Source organism: Anser anser, assembly GCF_964211835.1.
Source record: "Anser anser genome assembly, chromosome: 1".
Lineage (NCBI taxonomy): Eukaryota > Metazoa > Chordata > Aves > Anseriformes > Anatidae > Anser > Anser anser.
The window spans coordinates 201,266,962-201,286,527 of NC_139720.1; the positions used below are offsets into that span (position 1 = coordinate 201,266,962).

The 19,566-nt window shown below is 39.7% G+C and overlaps 1 protein-coding gene across 7 annotated transcripts in view; it reads right to left on the reverse strand.

Annotated features, from left to right (window-relative positions):
* Positions 1–1,375: 1,375 nt before the first annotated feature.
* DEUP1 (deuterosome assembly protein 1) overlaps positions 1,376–19,566 on the reverse strand; it is a 48,543-nt gene continuing 30,352 nt past the window's right edge. For 5 of the 7 annotated variants that reach the window (XM_083816312.1, XM_083816313.1, XM_083816314.1 and 2 more), the window contains 2 exons: positions 13,813–14,110; positions 1,376–8,274 (listed from right to left, as the gene is read on the reverse strand). In XM_083816312.1, the coding sequence (XP_083672438.1) occupies positions 8,104–8,274; positions 13,813–14,110 (469 nt within the window). In that variant the 3' untranslated portion in view covers positions 1,376–8,103. The remainder of the gene's footprint in view (positions 8,275–13,812; positions 14,111–19,566) is intronic. The other 2 variants (XR_014576436.1, XR_014576437.1) reach the window with 2 other exon arrangements.

Below are 19,566 nucleotides of genomic sequence, written 5' to 3' on the forward strand. Positions count from 1 at the left end.
TTTACTTAAGTGAGCCGCTGTCCTGTGAAATCCCCTTCTTCCCCTGACTTAAAGGGAGCTGCAAGCACTGTTTAGGCAGTTTTAGCCTCAGAAGTCAAACTATAAATTCTGATTAAAACGCTTGAGTAATTCTGCATTTTTCTACAGCCCTTTCTCGTCCAAATATTTTAAGGCACTCAGTAAGCATTAAGTTCCGAAAGACTTGGGAGGAAAGAATTTGAGAACTCTTGACTCTTGCTTAAATACAGACCAAGCAAGAAAGAAAACGATGCTACAACACGTGGAAGCGTAGCAGGATGTGCTCCTGAGCAGGCAGTCAAAGACCACGCTGATCTTTGCATCAGGTGCCACCTTCCAGCAGTCCCAGTGAGCTCGGTGGGACTGTTTGTACGTCTGCCTGCGAAAAACTCAGCTCTTGCTTCCAGCACTAACCCGGTGCCCTGTTCTGTGCAGGGTGCTATGGGTAGCCAAAGCTGTTTTGCAAAAAACCCTCAGCAAACGTAGGCAAGCAAATGCAGTTCCCTGCATTAGGCTCTGCCCAAAGGCAAACGTCCCTGAAGTGGGGTGAGTCTGTGACCAGGTACAAACCAACCCAGTTCCGGAGGGGACGCATGGCCAGTGAGTTATGCTGGGATGGCCACTGCTGTTAATAGTGCCTAGAATTAAACTGGCTCTGCAGACCAGGTTGTTTTTGAGATACAGAATCTGCTTAAAGCTAAAGGGAAGAGTTTGGATTAATTGTTAGGATTTGTTTTGTTTTGTTTTCCACGCAGTTGGCAGCATAGTTGGGATACCCGCACAGTAAGTGACACAGACAAGATGGTCACCCAGCCGCACGCTGCTGCACTGAAAATGTTCTGTGTTTTTGTACTGAGAGCTGCTTCCTCCAGTTGGAGAGATCCAAAGTGATCAATCTGTAAAAGTCATTGCTCAGTCTGGGTTGTCTCCCAGTTGTTTCTGTTCTCCCAAAACCATTCACCAAACCCTTCTCCCATTCACCAAATGCCTTTTGTCCTATTTTTATTTTATCCTTATGTACGGCTGCAATGGAGACGTGAGAGTTTGCCTGGTTCTGAAAGGAGGCGTTCAGCTGGACTAAAACGTGTGTCCGAGGAAGTCGACAAAATTGTGTGTACGTCAAATACGCGTGTTCTGCAGGGTGCTTGGCTTCTTGGGCATCGTGAATGGAGGCCAAGTTTCCTCTGACCTCTTCCATAGATTCCTTTTCCTCACCTTCTCCTTCCCTAGATTCCTCACCAACATTTTCCTTTCCCTCCTTGCCCCATGACGCTCTTTCTGTAGGCTTTACCCAAGTTCCTTGTGAATTCCCCATCTCAGGAGCAGGTTTAGTTCAGTCAGTTCCACCTGTAGGGCTTTTTATTTTATTTTATTTTATTTTATTTTATTTTATTTTATTTTATTTTATTTTATTTTATTTTATTTCATTTCATTTCATTTCATTTCATTTCATTTCATTTCATTTCATTTCATTTCATTTATTTCATTTATTTTCATTTATTTTCATTTTATTTTATTTATCAGCCCAAGCAATAATTTCATAGATTTGCAAAGCTTTCCTTGAAGCTGTTCAGAGTCATTATGGTTTTTTATCCCCCCTTCATTTTCTGCAAGAGTTGAGTCTGTGACACGTAAGAGCAATTAACCAGCTGATAACAACAAAATAGGTAAAAGGTCAGTAGGACTTGATAATATTTAAGATTACTTCTCTAATTAGATGTTTAATTTCTGCTTTTCTTATGCTTTTCCTTTGTCTCTTGTCATCCACAGCTTCTTCAGGTCACAGTAATCATCTTCTCAGAGCCAAATGTTTATTAGTACGAACCTAGAGCTTAATGCTGATAAGAGACTCTGTGCTTCAGTCCCCTGAAATGTGCAATTTTGCTGAGTACTAATTGAGAGGAACAGCGTTGCATATTCTGAACTGTTCATTATGCAGGAGTTAGAATTGGTTTCACAGTTTGAATCTTAAAAAAAAATAAATATATATATATAACTTTTTTTTCTCTAGTAAATAATGAAGTTGGATTCTGACATTTTCTACCCTGTTCCCTTTTGCTAGCATAGGAGAATGCACATTTGGAAAAGTGGTGTGAAGCCTCTGTGGACAGAAACTGTCAAAAATCACTGGGAAGTAATCAGGAAGTAAATTAATGGCAGTTGCCCAAATCTCAACTCTAGTTAACTTCTCTGCTTAAGGTGTAACCATGTCTGTTTTTTAACTGTATGTATTACTCCAAGTGTCAGTTGTCTTCAGAAGTGTTTTAGAAATAGAGTTTCCAACCGTTTCCCAGCATACAGTAGCTTGTGGGCAAACTTGAATGATTTATTACAAGCATTTTACCAGAAAACTCATGCTGAGATGCTTCTTCAGCAGTGGCTTATGATAAGTTTTCCACGAGTGCTCATTATCAGGTGAAGTCATTATAAACCTGCCATTGCCTTCTGATAAATCAAGTTATGGAAGCAATTTATTAAGACCAGTTTTTCAAAGCATAAATCGTCTGAGTCAAACAGAGATCAAGGTTTGAATGGAGATTTATGCATGTCTGCAAAATGCTGGGAAAATAAGGGAATTGTGTCAAACGTTCCCACCATGGGTGAAGGGCTGGCTGTGTTACAAATGAGCCCGAGTCCCCAAAAGCGAGTGACAGAAGCCAGCGACGCTGCCTGTGCTCTGAAGGAAGATCTACATCTGTTTTCAGAATTTAGAGAAACCGATGATCGGTCTTGTGTTTCCATCAAACTTCAAGAAAATATTTGCTTATTCAAATGCCCGTGGTCAGAAACCAGCACTCTGCAATACAGCAGGGAAATACGGCGCACTGTCCTTCTTCCAGAACATGTCCGCTGCGTGCCCAGCCGGTACGGGTACAGACTCAAATGCCCCCTTGGAGCTGGCGGAGGTGAAGCAGGGCCCGCACTTCCAATCTGAGTTCTGGAGAAGCATCTTGAAAAAGTTCCTTACTGGGAGAGCTCTGGGTGTGCGATCCCAGTTTACACGGCGGCACCAAACCACCCGGGGTCCGGCCATCCACTGCCCAGCTGCGTGTCGGCATCGTTGCTATGGGTCCAGGTTTTGCTGATCCTGTCTTCTGTGCACCACCTTTATTTGTACACGGTGGAAAAGTTTCAAGTAAAAAATTCTTGTTTTGGTACTTAGGTGGGATACCAAGGACCCAGGACTTCTGTAGAAGTTGTTGCTCTTTTTGTATTGTACAAGCAGCCATGCCAAGCCTGTAAGTAAATTCATAGAATCACAGCATGGTTTGGGTTGGAATGGACCTTTAAGATCATCTAACTCCACCCCCCTGCCGTGGGCAGGGACACCTCCCACCAGACCAGGTTGCCCAAAGACCCATCCAGCCTGGCCTTGAGCACCTCCAGGGATGGGGCATCCACAGCTTCTCTGGGCAGCCTGGGCCAGGGCCTCACCGCCCTCTGAGGGAAGCATTTCCTCCTTATATCTAATCTAAATCTCCCCTCTTTTAGTTTAAAGCCATTCCCCCTTGTCCTATCACCGCACCCCCTGACAAAGAGTCCCTCCCCAGCTTTCCTGTAGCCCCCTTTAGGTACTGGCAGGCCGCTGTAAGGTCTCCCCGGAGCCTTCTCTTCTCCAGGCTGAACAACCCCAACTCCCTCAGCCTGCCTTCACAGGAGAGGTGCTCCAGCCCCTTTATCATCCTCATGGTCTCCTCTGGACTTGCTCTAATACTTCCATGTCCTTCTCATGCTGGGTTCCCTAGGGCTGAACACAGTAAATTCTACATCTGTTGCAGGAAATTCAGAGACAGGATGGTTTAGGACTGTTTTTTGCACAAATACTGGTTCTCATAAGATAAGCGGGCAAACACGTTTTTGATAAATCTGTTTTAAGGCCCCTAGCATTGTGGCTAGGAGTAGATAATAGGAACAAACTGATGGGTTTGTTGGTTTAGGAAGTGAGTCTGGAGCACCGCGTGTCAGTGTCTAGGGGTGTTGCTCAACCCACTAATGGAATTTAGATGTGGTACATTAAATTACAGCCTATTTCTCGATTTGAGGGTGTCCATGTGATCAAACAGTACCTCAGACACAGTGATTAAATAACTGAGATCTGAACTCTACAGTGAGGAAAAGCCAACACTACTCTCCCACATCACCTTGGCCAATTCAAATGAGCTCCACCAGGAGCAAGCTTTAACTTAGCACTTTCCAAGCAGCCCGCTTTCTGGGAAGAGCTTTGCTAGCACAAGACAGCTGACAGGAAATCTAGTGATTAGCTGTTTTGCATGGAAAGACATGAAAAAGGTTGTGGAGGTCTCCCAAACCCACCTGGATGCCATCCTGTGCAACGTGCTCTAGGTGATCCTGCTCGGCAGGGGTTGGACAGGGGGATCCCCAGAGGTCCCTTCCAACCTCGGCCATGCTGTGATTCTGTGAGAACAAGTGATTGTAATGATGGAATTGGCTGCTGGAGGTCGTAAAGCTGCATGGGAACATGATCCCATGATCTGTATCGTAGGGGCTCAGGTCCTTCCTCTGGGGGGCCACGGGCGGACGCAGCAGGACCGACTCCCGAATGGAGCATGGCACAAACCGGGGCTGCCGCATCCAAAACACTTCGGTGACTGCCATGACATACCCTGGACGTAGCTCCCCCGGGGCTCATCTCATCTGACAGTCTCTGTTTATGGCTTCTTCCTCCCTCCCACCGCTGTTTGGTCTCGCTGTGAATGACTGCGTGGTGGAGGGCTCGATTCTGTGCCCTGCTGCACCGCCGCTAAAGCAGCAGCGAGAAGGGGATTTAGGCCCTCTTGGGGTCTCTGACCACAGCAGAAATTTATCTTCCTTTCACTGGATAAGTTTAAGCCATTGCTTAAGTCTACACATTGGAAAAATGAGAAAACCGTGCCTGTGATTTTTCACGTTTGCCCATTTTTGTGCTGATTTGGCAGCGTTTTGTCGCTGCTGTTTGCATCCCTCGCTGCATTGCTCAGCGTGCCCACGGTCTCCGTGCTGCTCCTCCCTTCCTAAATTTCCCACACAGAAAAGAAGAGAGTAAGAAATGAAGTAGGAAGGAAATGTACTAAATAACCAACTTTCACCTGAGTCACTTTTACATGTTTCTCTTCGCTGCCATTCCACTGACAGCCCCATCAGCACAAGTTTTGGGAAGCAAATTGGGCAGCAGTGGCCTGGCAGCTCATCTCCCACCAACTATTCTGAAATTATATCTTCCCGAAACATGTTGGCAACTGTGTGTACGTGACCTCTGGTTTTGCTTCAGCAACAAAAGGCTGGTGGCAGTTTGAACCATTGTGCTCTTTATTTAAAACAAGCCTTTCAAGCGGGAGCCAAAAAAATGCTTTTTGGTGAAGCTTTGAAAAATTATAAAAGAGGTCCAGCAGCTTGCAAGAATTTTCCATTGCCAGCTATTCACAAAGTAGAAACCTTCTCCATCTTTTGACTAATCCGTAGCCCCAGAACACTGCACCTTGTCCTGTCAACTGAACTTACAATTAATAATTCATTTCTTTTTCATTTTTACGGGTACTTTCAGGCGTTTATAAGCCTTGGAGCTGTATGACGATTTTTTTTTTTTTGACACTACATCTTTAGTCCCTGTTTGCAGGTATATCATTTCTCAGTCTTTATTGTTTCTACCGTCCATCATTCTTTAACATATTCTTTAACATAGGCTGTACAAACGTAGCTGCTAGCTTAGCAACTTCTGCAGATTTGGGCCAGCGAAGGGGAAGGTGGTATGAGCAGGTGGTACAAGCCAGCCCTGTGACCCGTGCTGACTCTGCACGTTTTCGGTGGAACACGCTCCATGCAGCAAGGACCGGGAAACAAGGCGGCTGCTCGGGCACACGTGCTTTGGGGCTTCGGTGCTTCTCACGTGGAGTTTATTATACGGCATTACACAAAAGCCAGGCTGAAACTGCCTCTGTTATTTCATTAGCCAAAGTCAGGAGCTTGGGCAGGTCTTGAAAAGCTTTAGAAAAAAAAAAATCTTATTCATTTTTTGATAATTCCAATCATTCGTTCTACATAATCACACAGCCCTGTATCACGAGAGGGATCCTTGGGTAGTTAACTGGACTCAGACACATTTCTTTGAAGCTCTGGGGCATACTGACTTCTTGCTTGTTTAAGTCTTCAGCAGCAAAAGAATCCGGCTAACTGGCTAATATCATTTTTTTTCTTCTTCTGCCCTTCTGAAAGATAACATTTTGCTGTCTTTTTGCTGCTGCAAATCTTTCTGATCTTAAAATTAAGCTTTATTTACAGAGGTTCCTAAATTTCCTCATTAGTCCTTTTAAAACACCCAGATGCCTCTCTCCTTAGACTGAGGACACATATATATTTAGTTTGTTCAGATGTCCTTTCATCATCTTTTTATTCAGCCTTTATTCCTCCAGCTGAGTCTAGCAATTTCCCTGAATTTTCCTGTAAAGGATCTTTGATGTCCTCATTTTCATTGCTCATTTTATTGCAAACTGAGCCAAACTGGTATTTAAAATCTTGGTATTTTGTGTAAGTGTGATGTAGTATATTTTGTCATAATGGAAATATAACTTCCAAAGACAATTTACATTTTTGCTGTGGTCTTGAATATTAATGAGACTTCTTTTACTCACACACTGGAGCTGTTTGACAGTCTGGCATTATTTTCATCTAGATTTTTCCAGGAAGTTGGCAACAGTACATGCTGGAAAGCAGCACTTCAGCATCTCTTTCACTGAAATTGGTGGTTCATCAACACTGTCTGTAATTTGTTTTGCTTACACAGCAACAGAATCCAGTTTGAATTGCAAATAAAAGGAATCTCAATATTATGCAGTTTTTCAGCAAAGAATCACAGAACAACAGCATGGTTTGGGCTGGAAGGGACCTTAAAGCCCACCCAGCTCCACCCCCCTGCCACGGGCAGGGACACCTCCCACCAGCCCAGGTTGCCCAAAGCCCCATCCAGCCTGGCCTTGAGCACCTCCAGGGATGGGGCATCCACAGCTTCTCTGGGCAGCCTGGGCCAGGGCCTCACCACCCTCTGAGGGAAGAATTTCTTTGGAAATCTCACAACAGCAGAGCAGAGGGGGACAATCCCCTCCCTCACCCTGCTGGCCATGTTGCTTTTGATGGAGCCCAGGGTACGTTTGGCTTTCTGGGCCACAAGCACACATTACCAGCTCATGCCGAGCTTCTCATCCACCAACATGCCCAGGTCCTTCTCCTCAGGGCTGCTCTCAGTAAAGCATATAGAGCTGAACTAACTCTGTTCAGTTTTACAATGTTTTCCTATGTTGCAGAAAAATATAAAGAATTTAGGCCCTTTCCTAAGACTCATCACAAGTTTTCTGAAGTAAGTTTTTTTCTCTATTCCAATGTAGTTAAACAATGTGCCAACGTACTATTAAAAGAGGTGCTTTTGAAGATGGGATTTAAAAATCATAAGTATTAATGTAAAGCATAGAAAGCACCCAAGATCACTGTCCCAAGCGAAGTCTATGGGTCTGGCAAAAGGAGTAATAGGGATGGCTTCAAAGTATGTTTGTGCTTTGTCTGCTTGTGTTCCTCCCACAGAATGGCATGGCTTACACCATAAAAAATGAAAAGCTCAGATTTCTCATTTCAAGCGTCCCAAGGGCTATAGAATAGCCAAGAATAACCAGAGCAAAGATTAGCTCTTTATGCTAGGAGCTATCACATGGCTAAAGGCCCCTATTATTCTTCTCTGCGATCTAGAGAATTTCTCTTGGCTGATTATATTTTCGAGGGAATGATTCCACTTATTAGCCCTTTGTACATCACAGAATTGAAAGTGTCTTCATTTACAGTGCTACAACGGGGTCTCAATTTAACTATGTGAAGCTAACCTGTGTATTTTGTAATACGTCTAGAGTACAACGTTTTGTAGCGTAGTCCAGTTGCAATATACCCAAATCTGCAGGATAATGATTATCTTATTGAAGCCTTCACGTTAAAATACTTGCAATTCGTGATGTGCCTAAAGACATTAAGAAGATAGGTGCAGATTTTAGTTCTAAGAAATTCTGGAGCGGTTACGTGTGGTTTTATTTTTTTGATTGTGTGACTGGCTTAAGTATGCCTGCTTTGTTGTAGCATGGCATATTTCTTTAGAGTGTTTTCAGAATGTCTCTGCAGTTCTTCAAGGTGTGAATTTAAACGTTCTTCAAACTCTTTTGTGTGTTTCTCTTCCTCTTGAAGGAACTTTTCTGTTGTTGCAAGGACGGACATCTCAGGAGAAGACTAAGAAACACACAGAAAGAAATAGTAAAAAACAGAAAGTTCAACAACGTGCTTGCATAATCAGTTTTTAAACTTAAACACATCTTAACACAGAGCAGCTAATAACCCTTTAATGCTTTATACATCTCCAAGAAAATATGACTTCAGGCATATGTTTTTAAATACACTCAGGCAGCTAAATAACATAATGTGAACATGATGTTTAAACACCTCTGACATTCACAGCACTGGGATGTAGATTTGCCATTAAAAATATAAATATCCTGTTAGACAGAATTAAGCTGCCTCAGAACCTCTTAAATCTTTGGATCAGCTAAAGGTCATGTTAGTCATTTGTGTAATTTAGACCAGGACAGAGGACAATAACCTGTTATTTGGAACTACAGAATATAACTAGTGTTGGGTACTGCTGATTGCCTCCTGTAATTTTCTCCCTCTGCCTCTCTTCCATCTCATGAAATGCTTTCTTAGGAAAGGAAGAAAAACTGTACTAAGTTCAGCACTGTCTACTTCAAGTCCTGATATTCCGGAGAATGTACTAAACTTTATTCACTGCAAGTAGTTCACTGAAAAATTTTATTTCCATTTAATGAACATTTAATAGACAGAGACATAAAACATACGAAAATCAGTCTTAAAATGGTTGTCATGGGACTCAGAGTTGTATAAAGCAAAGGACATGAATAAATCTTTGCTGGAATGAGTTCTAAAACTGTAAGCAGCATTCTTTGTTAATTCCTTTTGCTAATATTTAAGATCCATTCATTGGAATGTCTGTCAAAAAAAAAAAGAAAAAAAACCCTTTTCTCTGTCTAAAGATAATTTGCTTGTTTAAATATATTCAATGTTTATTTGTAAAGATAAATATGATTCTATGACATGAATTTTTAACAGTGAACTGAGAAAAAACTTCATACAGGATCTGTAAAATATTAAGAGAAAGATATTTTTCTGTCTTTATGTGACCATATATTGAGTAAGAATATTAGAAATCATTATCTTAATTAAACCATGCGTTGAAATATTTTTAATAACTGTTAGAATTGTTAGTGTAGAATCTCTAATTTTGTTTTTCCTAGAATATAAAAAGGAGACTGCCGGTACATCAAATAGGAAGGGCCTCAAATAATTTAAATATCCAAATGGCTTGTAGAAAATGCCAATTCTATTAAACCTGTAAATGTTTATTCTAGGATCCATTATATCAGAAGGGGGTATTCCCTATTTCCACAGCAACTACAGGCAGATTCGGTTTTTGCTTCTGCCTGCTTTAAAACTGCCCTTAACAGCTTTTCAGGCCAGAAGATATTAACTAGAAAATATAGAAATGCTGTAAAGCACTATTCTATTCAAATGGTTTGCAGCAGACCTTGAGATGAAATTTAGGGATTTCCCATAGGAAATCCCCTTACTTTTCACAGTACAGCAAGAAATAAATTCTGGATGTAATACCACCCTTCTAGGCTGAGCCAGGCTTTCTGGACATACGGGGTTCCTAAAGTGAAATTCACAGATAAAGCAGAATTTTCCTTTACTCAGTGCCTCAAAAGTAAGTGTTTTAATGGGGCAGGGAAGAAAGTGACTTAATTTGCCAGGTAGGAATACGGAACCTAAAGGTATTGGTTTACCTTTTCCCACAACACTCTTCTTGCACTAGCAGGGATATTCCAATGTTTGAGAAACTCTGGAGGGAAATCACCCGCCTTTTGTTTTTCCCTGGAAACACGTGCATGATTCCCCACCCATAAATCACCATTGTTTTCACAGAAAGAGATTTTCCTGAGATTTTGAATGCTATGGCTACATGTGAATTTTTCCTCCCCTCTCATGGGCTAGGTCACATAAACATTTTCTTGTGATGTTTGGATTCAGCGATAGAGTTGGCGGTACTACTTTGAAGTGTTTTAAGATAGCTTTGCATTATGAAGAAGACACTGTACGTGGAGGCTTTATTTAAAGCAACACCATGTTTCACTTACTCCAAAATCACTGAGTAAATACTGAGCAAATAAAACACTTCCAGAGAGAAGCAAAGGAAACCAGGCAGATGTGCCAGTCTTCAGAAATATTACATCAAGTTACAAGAGGTTCTCAGAGATTCATTACAACAGTGTTTACAATTGCTGACTTGTCAGTAGAAACATACCAGCCTCGCGATGAAGCTATCTTCCTAAAATGCTACTGTCCTTTGCTTCAATTGGTACTTACTTCGATGTGTTTTTCTTGAAATACAGTGTGAACCCCAAATGAGACATTTCTGAATTTCCTCAGAGGAGAGAAGAATGTTTACCACTTGGAACAAGCAGATCGTGGCTCCTTACAGCTTCTTACCCTGAGGGTCAGACATCACCGACTATCATTTTAGATAGGTCCCTAATGCACTGTGTTTATGCACTTTGAGAGAAGGTTGTATCTAAACAGGTCTAAAAGGCAAAATTTCTTGTTAGCAAGTAAGCTTTGTTTTCCCAGCCTCTGGTCTGTTCTTTCACTATGTCCTATATTATCTTCACTTTCTGCGCCTGAGGAAGAAAAACTATAAAGAAACTGCTTTAATCCCTGTCTCAGATGAGACTCATGGTCCCTAGTTTTGAATTTGTTTTCTTCAGATAACACCTCCTTTATATCCTTCAGTTTTCTAACTGGAGCTGCGCAGAAATGGGTTCATTGGTAAGCTTTCAGCCTAACTGGTCGGGTAGTGAGGCAACAAGGACTCTGCTTTTTCATTACTACAGTGTCAGCTCCCCCCATGTTTCCTTGGTGTACACCAATAATGGGAGCCACCCTTTTGCCTCATCATTTGCTGGAAATGAAGGAGGGCACCTGATATACAGATGCATATCTCCACATGTGACATATGTCAAATATGCCTTTTCCTTAAACAGGAACTGCTCAAAATGCTTATGAGTTATGAAACTGGATTTCTGGGCAGAAGCACTCCGGGAAGCCAGGTCTGTTCTCTCTCACAGAGTGCCTAGTTAACTTTACTAGTGTTAATCTCTGTCTTGCCCCATGAATTGTCCCAACATTCCTGGATGCACATTTAGCAGCGCAGCAAGAAAACATTGACATTCAGGATAGTGCAATGTTTAGTGGTCAAATCGTGCTCCCAAGAGCATTAAAGTCTTCTCATGTTTAGCCCTTCTACTTCTCAGGAAAGTTCTTGTCACACCAAGACGACGAATTGATCTGGCTAATTTCAATTTTCTGGGGGCAGTTTCCTCTAACCCTGCACTGCAATACATCTTAGGCAGCAGGTACAGATGACTGTCTTCTCAGAAGAATGTGCTTCTGTTTGTATATGAAAATTGAAATTCCTGGGATAACTTCAAGCCACATAGGAATGCATTTGGAAGACCTAAATACCTTAGTAAGTAGGTAACAGTATTACTTCAAAGGCATGGACCACAGTGTTCCTCAGGGTAGGATCAAGACTGTCAGAATCATTCCTAATAACGTCCAGTGCTAGAATTTCCACAACGATCCATTGTAATTTATTTATTCATTTAGTCATTTCCCATCCTTAAAGTTAGAAAGTTTCCTAATGCCTAACTAAATTTTCCTTGCTACAGCCTAAGTCTTTCTTGTCCTACTAAGTTTTGAAAGCAAGAACACGTGATGTATGTCCATCATGAAGGGAAACATGACAAAGTATTTCTGACTAAAAGTCACAAATGAAGATCCAGGTTGGGAAGCACAATGAACATAACTGCTTGCTCCAGCTAATATAGAGAAATTATATAGAAATAGACAATTCTGAACCTGCCAATAATCTTCTTGAATAAATATATATGTATATAAATGACGATTTGATTTTGTTGATCTTCTGAACTCCTACTTGCTTTGATCCCTCTCATTTGGACTTAGACTATGCATTAGAAACATCCCTTGCTTTATAGTTTCATTCTGTACTTTGCCCACACACCAGCTGGAAATGTTTTCCTTTCAATCTAGTCAACTGTCTTGGCATCGACCCTGTCCTGAGTGCCAGCTGGGAAATAGTTTCCCTGCAGCTTGCAAAACTGTCTCAGAATGGGCATTTTCCCTGGGCTGGCTGGAAATAGAAGCTTTGTGCCCTGCTATCTCTGTCTGACACTTCTGACAGAAGAGAGGATGAGAACTGCTGTTTACCAGACTTTTCCTGAAAAAGTCCAAACAGTTCTTTTTGCTACTAGCAGTACAAAGAGGAAAACTTCCAAGCCAATGAGAAACCAAAAGCCAATTACTTAAAATTCCTATGCGGTGTAAAAATGGAAATGAGGTCATACACCCAGGACTAGCTGGTTCACTCTGACTACTGGGACACAGCTGCTGGGAGCACAGGCAGTGAAGGGCTGCACTGCAACTCCCGCTTCCCAGGCAGGTAATCAGCATGTCGCTGCTCACCGGCCGGGAGCTTCTGGAGCATCTTCCAGCAGCTACATCTCTGATAGAAAAGGATGTGTGCACATTTATGAAGTGAACAAAAGAACTGGGGCACGACCAATGCAACCTGCCTGAAGATGGCTGTTGGTGTCACAATGCCTCTTCTGTCCTAATTAACGTGCCATGTGGCAAGAACATTGCCTACTGGTTCTCCCCATTAAAAGCTGAATTAGTCTTCCCTTTCTTCTCTCAAAAGGACTCAGGCACAAACAGTTTGGGATCTCCTGGGTACGAAGATGCATATATCACTGTTGGACAGAGAGATGGCCACAGTCCATTCCTTACTAATCTGTAAATTCTATTAAAAGTTGGTGTGGTTGTGTGGTTTGAGGTCTGGAAAATGAGTGCTAAATCTTCTAGTGGAAAAAAAAATAGGGGCCTGTAGTGGATGCCTAAGGATGGAAAAAAGATACTAAGGAAGAGTGTAAAGCTCAAATTTAAAGAGAGCTGAAGTCGAAGAATTCTGGAAAGTTTTTCCTAAGAAGTTGCCAGAGCCAAAGTGGGATTTATCCCACTTGTCAATGGAGGTTGGTAATCTGCACCCTATGAAGACTGAAAGAAAGAATGCTGCACTATTACTCTTTCATTTCAAGAAAAATAAGGATTACAGCAGTTATCATTTCTGTTCCTTTTCAAATACAATAGCTAACACACAGAAAATAGTTGCTGCAATTCCTCTAATTTCATCCATCAATCAAATGCTGTGGAAACCGGATTTGTCTAACAGCACTTAAAGCATAAGTTTGCAGGTATTATGGAAAGACATTTAAAGCAGTGCCCCTACAGAAGGCAACATGAAGCAGAGTGCCCCAATATAGAAGGCAATGAGCTAAAATGTAGAAGTCTCTCCTGCAGTCGCCTAATGGCAGGTAATTATCACCATCGTTACTAGTACAGAGATATGGCCCAGTAGGGGATGTTTAATCTTCAGAAAAACTGTGGTTATGTTAGGATAAGGTATTTACAGTTTTGCTGGGCTAGCACTGAATAAATAACAGTGACAACAGGAATAATCTGATTTTTGGTTCCTTCAGGATTGCATTTGGTCCACAGATGGATGTGGACCACTAAAAGAAGCTTTGAAAATATCTATGTTATAGAAAAACAGTTACTTACTGATAATTTGATTTCTTCTGCATCATAAGCATGGCTTAGTAAACCGCCTGTTGTGCCTTTTTCAGAAAACAGCCCGCCAAAGCACAAAGGATACCCCACTGGTGGTGATGGAGATTTATCATCCAGTTCCTTTTCGTGACCTCTGTCAAGTTTATAAGATAAAGCGATACCATTTTTTGAGCCAGTAATATTGCCTTGGCCATATAAAGTGGGGCTACAGTTTCTGTGGCATCCACTGGCTGTGAGCAGAGCAGTCTGTTGAGCTTTCATGTGCCATTCATCTTCATTTTGGAAAGTTCTAAAATAGCAATAAAAATATAAAATCAAAATATGAAAACCAGTTAAAACCCCAAGCTGTCAGAGCAAAGCCATGCTTTTTGTTCATTTGTGCGATTTTGATTACTCAACTGTTCAAACTGCTTCCTGCACCCAGGTATGGACATAAGATTACGCATTACCAAGCTGCAGCAAAAACACTTTCCACCTAACTTATTGTGATTGTCTGAGTGTGCATTCTTTGTCTGCTTCAGCTGTACCTTAAATCACACTGATTTAAACTCTCCCATCGGAACTTAAGTTGAGTAACCTTGCCATATAATTTTGCAGGATAGGATCTAAACCACAAACTTGCTTCAGTATGATGGGAAATAGATAGAACTAAGCCACACAAATACTAGAAATAAAATGTCGAATTATAAGAGAGCTGAGATTATTTGTCGTCTGGATAATTAGTCAGTTTTGATCTAATATAACTTTAAAGAACTATATTTGAATAGCTAGAAATTAGAATAAATGTTTAAATCAGTTAAATAAAAGAATAGTACAGGAAACTTTGATCCTAAATCTTTGCTGCAACACTAATTTTGCTACTGATTTAATGATAACCCACTGGAAATTAATAAAAGAAGATACACTGGAAATTAATAAGGGAAATGATGAAATCTTTAAAATACTTTTTTTTTTAATTATACAAGAACATGCTTTTGTAACAATAAGGAAAATCTTCAAGTTTATTGAATTTTTAAGTATTATGATGTTCCATAACTCTTGAATCCCGCTTATAGTGATCAGAATGGATGTATGAGCATATATTTGCATTCATTTGTAGCTCTGTGAAGCAAAAAACTTTTATGGTTAACTGTAACTTAAAAAAAAAAAAAAAAAGGAAACTCCTTGCTTCCCATTTGAAATTTCTTCTTCTGACAGTTAACCAAATAGCTCTGAAATTACATAGATTAAAGAGCAGAAAATTTTGAGACTTGCTTGCCCAGATGTCTGCTGAATTAGACTAATTTTCAATTGGATCTTTACTTGTTTTATATACCAAAACATGAAAAAAAGACAATTCAATTATTTCAGATTTTATTACATTTCTGTGACAACATTTCTGGCTATAGTAGAAATTGCCACTGTAGGGAGGCCTGTGCTTATGATGAAATAGAAATTTCACTCTTGGGAGGTAACTACTGTACTTAAACATGATAGATGTTTGAAAAGATGCTATCATTGAAAAGATCCTAAAACGCTTTGCTAATCTGAAATGCAGCTATAAAAGCTTTTAAAGATCAAGTTCTCTGCCACTAAAATGTGATTACTATTGTATCTAAGACTATGCAGTGCTACTCAGATCCAAGGAAAACAGATTTTATTTTTAATAAAAAAGGAAGAATTTGCCAAGCACGGGGAAAGGGCAGTGCTGTCTGCAGAAAGATCACACCATCATTTTCTAATGCTGGTTTAAATATTTAGTGCTGGGAGAAGGTAGCTGTGCAGCCTTAATGGCTCCTGCTTGTACATAAGCACACCGGGGCTGAAACGTGAGACTGAGTCCTCTATAAATGGGCTGTGCAGGACAACCCAGAAACCTGATGAAGAACATATTTTCTCTGATTATAAAGTAGTAGTGATTGTTACTCCGAATGCTACAAGAAAGCAAATTATAAGCATGATGCTATAATATTATTATTACTGTGATATTGCTGATATGCATTCAAAGACAAAACTCCCTGAAAATATTTACCAAACCTTCCGGTTCTCTACATGACCTAAAATGTTTATCTTTTGGGGGGCAGAATTTTCTCTTTTCTTTCATGCTTTTCATTAAAATAAATATACTCTGTCCTTCTAGGCATAGAAGAATGCATTTTATTTTTTTTTCTCCTATTTTAAATCTATTCTGCCTATTGTTTGTATGAAGGGCACAGTGAAAAAACTGACACCTTTGAAGATAGATGGTAACGAATTACAAAATCACAGACTTTTTTTTTTCATTTTGTGTTCTGACCTTTTTGGAATTAATTTCCTCTGAAAACCCCTAGTAAAGTCTGTGTGATCTGTGTTCATTTTCTTCCACAGAACTGGTTCTATATGTATTTAATAACAGTTATTACTGTTATTTTATAGCTTACCTCACTAAGACCAGAATTTTCAGACTTGGGTGCCTACAGTTATGGTAGCTTTCACATAGTAAAAAGACATACCCCCCCCGAAAAGAACACCACCAAAACCTGATTTTTTAAAGGCTCTACTTCCTATTGTATTCCATAAAATTGCTGGGGCTGTTTACTATCTTGGAAAAACATACCACCTACACTTAGGTGTTTCGATATAGATGCTATGCCTTCACTCAAGACAAATTTCACAGCTGGGGCTTAAATTTCTGCTAGTTTGGTCCAAAATAAAATCGAAAAACAGAGTTCTAGGTTGAATACAAATGTAAAGGTAGGCAAATATCTGCAAATTTGTGAAAAAAATGACCATTTGTTAATACTGGCAATGCAAATTCACTGTAATTGCAGTTGAATAACTTATGCTTTTATTGGGGTTATAGAGCATTTAACATATACACATACTTCACAAAAATAATGTCACTGTTGGCATGGAGACATATGGGACAAGAATGAAAGAACAATGTCCTCACAAGGGGAATTTTAGAGAGAATAGATTTTTCCATACTCAGATATATATAAAATCAGCTAGGTCCCCATGAGATCAGCGACTTCCGTGGTGCAAAACAAACTCCTTACGCAGCTCGTGCTGCTTGACATACCTATTCCTGAGGACAGGAACAACAGATCTTTAAAGACCAGGATGTCTGCGGGATTAGTGTTGTTGCTTTTACCTTGCAAGAATAACTGGTAACTGGATTTTAAAATACTGCTAGTAAGTATTTTCCTGAAGAGATAGTTTTTGCAGCTTCCAATTTATCTGCTGCAATAACTGATACAGCGGTGAGTACGACTAAGAATGCAGGACTTCCAAAGGGTAGTGAAGACTTCTTCATGACAGATATGCCACTGTCAACACATCCTTTAAGAGATTCCCAGCTACCTCAGAAGGCATTCAGTCCTAGCCTTTACCCCTCACTTTTTCCACATGATAAAAGTGCACTTGGGCTTGGCCAGTTATCTAATTTGTGTATGTGTTTATGGTAACTTTGTATGGGAACTCACGTGCATGTTTTAATTTCTGAATAGGCCAAGCACACTGGCTTCATCAAAGAAAATCCTCCTCAATCAGGCCAAAATTCAAATCAACTGTATGTGTACTAAGTATGAACAAGGGATTAAAACTTTGGGGGTAGAGAATGCTTATTTTAATATTAATAAAATCAATGATCATATACGAGAACAGTAATTAATTAAAAGTGGTTATAGGTAGGATGTGGCTTCAGTCTTTTTTTAGCACAAAGATGCTACTTCTCCATGTGCTACTTTGTGATATTTAGAATTTCACTGCACACCTAAAGAAAGAAGAAATACCTCTTTCTAAATCACCAGTCTAACTTCCTGCAATTTTCTGTATTTTCTCTAGAGGTCTCCTATCTCTCTGTGCCCAAGCCTAGGGTTCTAGTAGCGATCATGAGAGAAAAATATTACGGGGTACACTCAAAGACACTTTTGTCCATTGTGCAAATATTTCTAGGCTTCTGAAAGCACAAAGGACAAACAAAGAGTACAGCTTCTGAAAATTACCACTTAAAGCACAACCTTCCTACTTTGCACAAACATTGTTTTTTTTTTTTTTCCTATGTAAAAAAAATATCTTTTTTGCCCTTTCTCCAGTACCATAATTACCATGGAAACAGAACTGCAAATTAAAACAGAAATAACATGGTTTATGCTCACAATAAAATAAAACATACCCCAGAGTTAAACCAAACCAACATCAATTGCCTGGTTTATGTGCTCACATTTGGTGGTTGAAAATTTAATTTTTTTTTCTGAGAAAATCTTGGGGTAGTTCCCCATCTGGGGAACAGAGAACCAACAGTATACATAGGGCTCAATCTTAAAAAGACTGCCGGTTGATGTATATATACACTGCACATGGAATTTGCCCTTTTTTTGTAATCTGTATATGATTTTTTTTAAAAATAAATAGCCTTTAACTTAGGAACTTAAATGCATGTTTTAGAACTTGAAAAACAGGCCCAATACACCAGTTTCATCAGATAATTAGAATCATAATATAACTTGTGTTCAGTAGGGGTGGCTGGGATTTCTGTTGTGAGGAAGGTTTATTTCTCCCTGTTTTGGTTTAACATCAGGCTTTAATGGCTATGAAATCAACATCCTGCAAATTACCTGCATAACTCTCTTTACACTTAATTCACATGAATGAAATTTCACAGTTTCTCATGTACAGTAAGTGTAATTACTGATAAAATGGGAAAATCTTACTTTTGCTCACTTAAAAGTGGAAGCATGCGCAAAAAATGCACTGGCCAATCTTTGGTGGAAGTGTGAGATCTACAGGTGCACAACAGTCTGTACCTTGATTTGTAAATCTTTGATTCAGCAAAGCCTTCAACATCATTTGAAGTTTAGTAGCAGAACAGACATACCAGCTGCTTCCATATATCTCTGTATGTGCATGTATATACGTGTATATGCACACAGATACACATATATACATTTATTTCCATGTGAATATTACCTCCATCACTAAACGTCATATTTAAAAGGAAATTTTAGACAAGACTGTATCAACAGATAATGCAATGCTTTTCTACTATACAGAAGAAAATCACTTCATGGTTTGCCATAAACTTGAATATATGACTTTGAAATCTTAACCTGTACAAATTTGGCTGCACTTTATTTAAACTTTGCTCCACAGAACTGTTTTACGTTAGTGCTACTGCATAAGTTCTTTGTTATAAATGATCAAAATATTTAGCTTTCTATTAATTTTTAATCTCCTGTACTGTGAAATATTGTTTAGCAGAGAGTTTAATTTTCTTTTTATTACTGCAGTGCCATGATTATAACACATTTGAAGGTCCTTCAGTAGTTCACTGAATACAGGGAATTAAGAAGTAAAGACATCAGTACCATACGTTTTCTGTGAGATGGAGTATTCTTAAGTCACATTACTTTTCCCTAACAAGTTCACTGTGGTAACAATTTATTCAGGGCATCTGAGTTTATGTTTCTTTTAAAAATCAGATCACCCAAGAACACCAAAACTTCACAAGGCATTAAAATACATTTAATGAAACTTCCAACAAATGGAACTGGTAGGACACAAACCTTTCCAGCAGGAGCTGTAGTTCAAACTGCTTATTAAGATAACCTCCTGTGGAGCAGTTTACCTCTCATGTTGGTTTGTATATCCTTTCCTTGTCTTGTTTTTATTTGGCAGTAAAAATTAATTCTGTCCTGTTTTGCAAAACCTGGAGCTAAGAATAACTTAAGCAGTGTAAAAAAGGTTTTAAAACTATTTCACTTGAAAAATATTAAAATAGGCAAA